Here is a 7,659-nt window from a genome sequence, read left to right on the forward strand (position 1 = left end):
CAGCGTCTCTCAGGTGCATGCCTGGGACTGGCCTCTGCCAGCTTCAGCCCTGAAGTGGCCAGGCAGGTGGACTGAATGAACACTGAAGGCTCCTTCCAATTTAAATATTCTCCTTCCTCTCCTCTCCTCTCCTCTCCTCTCCTCTCCTCTCCTCTCCTCTCTTTTCCCCAGTTGTCAGGGAGTTTCTTTGATCACTGGAGAGGGGTAGAGGTAGGAAAAGCTAACATGCTTGGGCTGTTTCTTGTGAGGTCACCTCATGACAGCAAGGTGATTGGTCAGGAGAAGGCAGACATCATGAGGTCATCAAGGACATCAGATGGGAAGGCTGCAGACAGATGACTGGGGCCCTGGTGAGGCCCTGCTCTGGGCTGAAGCCACCAGCACATGCCATGGGAACCTATGGGTTGTGGCATGAGAAATGTGACAGAGAACAGCGTGAGAAGGGACCAGCAGTATGGGCAGCTGCCTGTGTCCGTATCACAGGGTCCGTATGGCCTGGATCTCACAGGCGGCTGCAGATGTGAGAAGTGGCCAAACTGCACAGAGGGGAAGCACTGGGGATCTCCTGGGCAGTCAAGTCTTGCAAGGGAAGTGCCTAGGGAAGCCATCAGTGATGCCACTGAAGTCCCAGAGGACCTAGGCAATGGTATCAAGTGTAGTGTAGTGTAGTAGTATCCAAACTATCAAATTGTGTACAAATGGGTAAAACCTGAGACTATTAGGCAAAAAGTAATTGGTGTGGGTTACGAATTGGGGAGGAGACTGGGGCAGGGAAAGGGAGGGATCAAGGTCGATTGTGGAGAAGAAGCCTATGGAAGATGTGGAGGAGGGGGATTCAAGGTGCCAGCTGCCCATGGGGAGGTGGCTGGTCAGTGCTGGTCTGGCCAAACCCCACGCCTCATCACCGTGGTCAGTCCTGCAGTACTGGTTTCAGTTGGGGTGGAGTTAATTATCTGCCTAGTAACTTGTATGGGGCTGTGTTTTAGACTTGTGATGAAAACAGTGTTGGTAACACACCAATGTTTCAGTCATTGCTGAGCCGTGCTTGCACAGCACCAAGGCCTTTTCTGCTCCTCACCCCACCCCACCAGCGACTAGGCTGGGGGTGCACAAGGAGTTGAGAGGGGACACAGCCAGGGCAGCTGAGCCCAACTGACCAAAGGGATATTCCATACCACAGGGCATCGCGCTCAGCAAGAAAATCTGTGGGAAGAAGGAGGAAAGGAGTAGCGTTCGGAGTCATGGGATTTGTCTTCCCAAGTCATCGTTATGCGTGATGGAGCCCTGCTTTCCTGGAAAGTGCTAAATATCTGCCTGCCAATGGGAAACAGGGGATGAATTCCTTATTTTCCTTTGCTTGCACACACAGCATTTGCTTTCCCTGTCAAACTGTCTTTATCTCAACCCATGAGTTGTCTCACTTTTACCTTTCTGATCCTCTCCCTCATTGTCCTGTGAGCGGGTGACTGTGTGGTGCTTAGCTGCTGACCGGGGTTAAACCACGACATTTACTCAACTCTGCTCCTGGCTATTTGCTGTGTGAGTGGGCTCACTCTTGTTTGTGTGGTTTTGGCATGAATGTATGTACATGCTTTGCTGGGGTGGGATGGCAAGGACGAGGAGGAGGACACGGGGCAATGGAGAGACCCAGGGCCGGGAATGTAGGGACCACTCATGCAACCTTCACATCAGATCAGCCACAGAGTGGGAAAAGGATGGGGCCAGTTGTGTTGCTCATGGTCGTGTAAGTGCTGCTGTTGGTGGGTCGCTGTAAAGGTGCTGGTGCCCTTTGGAGTTGGTCTGTGTCGGGTTGCCTGTGTCCATCTTGTTTCCTTGCAGATACCTGGACTTAATGCTTTCCCTTTGGGTGACTCCACTTTGGGCGATCGCTCGCTTTGTGAGGCTCCAGTCACTGACCACCCCAGGTGCACACAGTCCGTGCCTATCTCGCAGGCTCTCCAGGCACCTCCAGATCCTTCTCCTGGAGTACGTCCTCTGCCCTGTCGCACGCTGGGACACTGCACTGTGACAGTATCTCAGTGACCATTCACCATCTCCACCGTCAATAGGCAACAACAGATGAGTCCTAAGTCCAACCCTTATTCCCTAACAGCTTCCAATATGACAACGAGCTTTTTACTCGGGCCCTTTTGGGGGAAAACATCAGGGCCTGTTCCTGATATCAGCTTTGGAAGAACAGCCAAAACTTGAGGAACTGCACAGGGAAGATGTCACAGTACTAGAGAGACGTTACAGAAGTGGCAGCTCTTAAATTGTGTTAGAAAAACATTTATACAGGTTTCAGGCGATAGAGAGAGATGGGTTCATGTCTCAGGAGAGTGAGCTAAATACAAACAATTATTTAAAAATGTAATAACCATAAACAACACTACAGGAAATGCTAGAAAGAAAAAACAATAAAGAGTGTACAGGCCTGCACTGGGATACCATAGATGTCATTTGTGGACAGTGATGGAAAATTTATCAACATTGACAAACATCGAATAAATGACTTTCCTAATGGACTCCTTGAGCTCCTGGTTCCTCATGCTGTAGATGAGGGGGTTCACTGCTGGAGGAACCACTGAGTACAGCACTGCCACCACCAGATCGAGAACTGGGGAGGAGATGGAGGGGGGCTTCAGGTGAGAAAATAAGCCAGTGCTGATAAAGATGGAGACCACGGCCAGGTGAGGGAGGCACATGGAGAAGGCTTTGTGCCGTCCCTGCTGAGAGGGGATCCTCAGCACGGCCCTGAAGATCTGCACATAGGACAGCACGATGAAAATAAAACATCCAAAAACTAGCAAAGCACTTAATATAAGAAGGCCAAGTTCCCTCAGGTAGGAGTGTGAGCAGGAGAGCTTGAGGATCTGGGGGATCTCACAGAAGAACTGGTCCACAGCATTGCCCTGGCAGAGGGGCAGGGAAAATGTACTGGCCGTGTGCAGCAGAGCATTGAGAAACCCACTGCCCCAGGCAGCTGCTGCCATGTGGACACAAGCTCTGCTGCCCATCAGGGTCCCGTAGTGCAGGGGTTTGCAGATGGCAACGTAGCGGTCATAGGACATGACAGTGAGAAGGGCACACTCTGCGGCAAGGAAGAAGACAAACAGAAAAAGCTGGGCAGCACATCCTGTGTAGGAGATGGCCCTGTTGTCCCACAGGGAATTGACCATGGCTTTGGGGACAGTGGTGGAGATGCAGCCAAGGTCGAGGAAGGCGAGGTTGAGGAGGAAGAAGTACATGGGGGTGTGAAGGCGGTGGTCACAGGCGATGGCGGTGATGATGAGGCCGTTGGCCAGGAGGGCAGCCAGGTAGATGCCCAGGAAGAGCCCGAAGTGCAAGAGCTGCAGCTCCCGTGTGTCTGCGAATGCCAGGAGGAGGAACTGGCTGATGGAGCTGCCGTTGGACATTTGTTCCGCTCTGGGCATGGGGGACTGTTGAAAGAGGGAAAGACCTTGGCAAGTTAAGGCAGACTTCTTTGACCCCATCTCATTCTGTTTCCAAAAAAGATCTCCACAAAAGGACTTCTCTTCCTTTGGAATAATTTCATTCAGCTCCTTTTTGTGAGATCAAGTTTGTGCTGCTGAGGGCACTTTCTTTGCAGGGGCAGAAGTCCTTCTCTTTCCCACTGCCTTTAGCCTGAACACTGCTGAGCCCTGAGGGACAAAAGGGCTCTCTGTGCCCCAGTGCAGAGTCAGGAGAGCTGCTCTGCACGCCAGTGACCTGCTGGGCACCATCCAGGTGTCCTGTCCTTACACCTCTCGGACAATAGTCTCCCTGACAATGTACTTGAAGATGAAAATGGCCTTTTGTGGGTGTTAAAGTGTCCAGTTTCAAAGTCGGTTTCTCCCATCTGGTTTCTCTGTCCCTGTGCCGCCGAGCAGAGAGGAATGCAGCCAGGTGGAGTGGCTCTCTGCTGCCTGGAGCTGCCCCTGCCAGGAGCTGCTTCTCTGTGCCCACGTCTCCTCCCTCTCCCTGCTCCCACAGCCCATCCCACCCGCTGAGGGCTCAGCTCTGCCCTGCAGACCCCTCCTGGCAGCAGGGCACTGCCCAGGGCCATCTCCCTCTTTGTGGCTCCTCAGGAGGAGATGAGAGAAAGCCTGATGCTGGAAGCAAAGGTGCTGCTGGTGCTGTGTGTAGGGAGAGGAGGGGGTGAAGGTGCTTTGTGAGCTTTCTGGCAGATCTGCTGATCCCTCAGTGTAATGGTTCTGCAGTCTCAGTGACTTACTGAAACTTGACAGCTGCTTTCCCTTTCTCCTCTAGAACAACCTGAGAGCACAGACCCTGGAAAGGTCTTCATCTTTCAGGTAGCCCTTGCTTTGACCTTTCTGTTGAAATGCTGCCTCTGCTGATGTCCTGGGAGTGATCTGGAGCTGTCAGCCGCCCTGATCCATATGGCACTCCCTTGAACGCAGTAGGACCCTGGTCTGACAGTGATCGTTCCTTCCAACTACAGCCTCTCCACACAGAAGCTCCATGTAGAGCTTCCTGGGCAGGCTGAGAGCTGACCCTGGCAGGTGGCAGAGTCCCTGCCCCGGCACAAAGGCCCCTGGGGTGCAGGGACCCTGCTCTCAAGGACAGCCCTGGGCACCCCTGCCTGCACACCCACCTGTCTTCAAAACCCTGCCACAGTCCCTCGCAGAAGGCAGCCCTCCTTCATTGTCGCTGCCATGGTGCAGCAGGGCAGCCCTGCTCTGAAGCACGTCCTCCTTCTCCACACCAGAGAAGCCAGGAGAGCCATCCTGACAGCTCCTCTCAGCCAGCCCTAGAACATCCCTCCAGGAGACTCCCCTGCCTTGCCCTACAGCCAGAGACTGACTGTGTCAACAGGGCTGAAGATTTCCCCAAGAACAAGCTCAGAACTCTCCTCCCACCCCAGACTAACCCCTCTGGTGGGTTTGATGCCAAGTCCATGAACCTCAGACGCTGAGAGGAAGTTGAAGAAACCTCTCAAGGAGTCAAAGTCAGGTTCAACCTCCAAAGTTTCTTGTAGTGTTTAGGGGTCGCACTGAGGGACACCACTCAGAAATTATCAACAGGGTCAGGTTAGAGCAGTAACCTGGAGGCCGTGATGACAGGTCAGAGAAAGCAAGGTGAAGGTGGCTCTGATGCTGAGTAAACCTGGATGTGTTTCATTAGCGCAAAGGGCCAAGCCCTGACCCCATCACCCAAAGGGCCAAGGCCTGACCCCCAGCCCCCAGGAAGGGAGATCCTGTCCCTCACTCATTCCTCAGGGCCCTTCCAGGGACACTGTGATGTGGGGATGTGCAATGCCAAGGACAGGGCTATGGTACGACACCAGCCAGGCTCCTGAGTATGGACAAGGAGGCAATGAGACCCCAGTGCTGGAAGGACTGGTTGTCTCCTCATAGGCATCAGTGGCAGAGACAACAGCCCAAGACATGAAGAGGTTGGCTCTGTCAGGGGCCTTTCAGCTTTGCCACATCCCTCTGTCTTCTCCACCACAGGCTGTCCTACGGTGTCCCATCACCTCTGCCTCTTTCCCTGCAGGCTGTAGTCATCCACCCAGCTGCCCCACCTTGCTCTCACCTTCCTTTGCATCGAAAAGGATGGCCTCCAAACCCCATCTTGGGAGATCTCTGGGCTCTCGCTACGCTGTTTGCAGATGAAAACATAGTGGTCATAGGCCAAGAAAGATGGAGGGAGACTTTTTACCGAGGCCTGTAACAGCAGAACAAGGGACAATGGCTTACACTGAATTATGGTAGATTTAGATTGGACATAAGGAAGAAATGCTTTGTGATGAGTGTGTTGAGACCCTGGAACAGGCTGCCCAGAGCCGTTGTTCCCCACTCCTGGGAGTATCTGAGTTCAGGAGCTTTGAGCAACCTGAACTAGTGGGAGGTGTCCCTGCTCATGGAAGAGGGTTGGACTAGATGACCTTTTAGATCCCTTCCAACCCAAACCATTCTATGATTCTTTGATTCTAATATCCCCCACTCCTCCTGCACAAGGCTGCAATTACCTACATACACCATGTAGGCATTTTCATCTGACCTTGTCTCCAGCCCTTCCATAAAAAAGAAAGGATTGCCATTTGTAGGACGTGAGCTGCCATGCTTTCAGAGGAGCAATTCAGAACTCAAAAGATGGGAAAAGAGAGAGGAAAGAGGATGAAACGAGATGGTCATGTGCAAACAGGTTGCTGGTCAGGACAGCTCCCTGGCTGTGCCCTACAACTGATCACCACAGCCTGTCCTGTTTTCTTAATACCTCCTTTTCCAAGAGATTTGTGGGGAGAGGGAGCTCTCTGGTCTCTCTGCACAGATGGACCTTCAAGTGCCAGACACTGGAGTGAGAAGCACAAGTCATCAGACCTTTTGTACTTTGGGGGGCCAGCAACTGGTGAGACTGGTGCATATGCATATAACATTGGTGTGTATGGCAGTGGTTTACCCACAAGCAAACACCAAACCAGAGAGACCAGAGAATAGAATACACCTTCGAGCAAGTTGTTTTTCAGGGCCTAAGTCTGGACTGGACACTAGAGGGACCACAACATCTGCAAGTTGGGTACTGGAAGAAAAAGGTAGCCCAGACCACCTGCTAGAGAAACTGGGGGGTCACAGTATCATAGAATTGTCTAGGTTGGAAGGGACCTTTCAGATCAGCAAGTCCAACCATCAACCTAACACTGACAGAAACCATCACTGAACCATGTCGCTAAGCACTACATCGACCCATCTAATTGGAAATACCTCCTGGGATGGGGATTCCACCACTTCCCTGGGCAGCCTGTTCCAATATTTGGTAACCCTTTCAGTGCTTCCTAATTTCCTAATATCCAGTCTAAGCATCCTGTGGCGCAACTTGAGGCTGTTTCCTCTTGTCCTATCACTTGATAGTTGGGAGAAGAGACCGACCCCCACCTCTCTACACTCTCCTTTCAGGGAGTTGCAGAGAGCAAGAAGGTCTCCCCTCAGCCTCCTTTTCTCCACGCTGAACACCCCCATTTCCCTCAGACGCTCCTCACAAGATTTCTGCTGCAGACCCCTCACCAGCTCCCTTGCCCTTCTCTGGACCCGCTCCAGCCCCACAATGTCTTTCCTGTAGTGAGGGGCCTAAAACTGGACACAGAACTCCAGGTGGGACCTCACCAGGGCCCAGCACAGGGGGACGATCACTTCCATGGTCCAACTCATCACACTGTTCCTGATAAAGGCCAGGATGCTGTTGGCCTTCTTGGCCACCTGGGCACACTGCTGGCTCGTAGTCAGCCGGCTGTTGACCAACACCCCCAGGTCCTTTTTTGCTGGGCAGTTTTCAAGCCACTCCTCCCCAGGCCTGTAGTGCTGCATGGCGTTGTTCTGACCTTAGTAGAGGACCTGGCGCTTGGCCTTGTTGAACCTCATACCATTGGCCTCGACCCATCGGTCCATAAGCCTGTGCAGATCCCTCTGCAGAGCCAACCTACCCTCAAGCAGGTCGACACTCCCTCCCAACTTGGTGTCGTCTACGAACTTACTGAGGGTTCACTCGTTCCATTCATCCAGACAATTGATAAAGACATTAAAGAGAATGGGCCCCAGCACCGAGCCCTGGGGAACACCACTTGTGACCGGCTGCCAACTGGATGGAACTCCACTCACCACCACTCTTTCGGGCCCGCCTTCCAGCCGTTTTTTCACCTCG

General features: G+C 52.8%; 1 protein-coding gene across 1 annotated transcript; it reads right to left on the reverse strand.

Moving 5' to 3' along the window:
- Window positions 1-2,456: 2,456 nt before the first annotated feature.
- LOC134509322 (olfactory receptor 14A16-like) lies at window positions 2,457-3,416 on the reverse strand. The gene has a single exon (XM_063321801.1). The coding sequence runs from the start codon at window positions 3,414-3,416 to the stop codon at window positions 2,457-2,459; it is 960 nt and encodes a 319-aa protein (XP_063177871.1).
- Between the last annotated feature and the right edge of the window lie 4,243 nt (window positions 3,417-7,659).

Source organism: Chroicocephalus ridibundus, unplaced genomic scaffold (assembly GCF_963924245.1).
Source record: "Chroicocephalus ridibundus unplaced genomic scaffold, bChrRid1.1 SCAFFOLD_98, whole genome shotgun sequence".
Classification (NCBI taxonomy): Eukaryota; Metazoa; Chordata; class Aves; order Charadriiformes; family Laridae; genus Chroicocephalus; species Chroicocephalus ridibundus.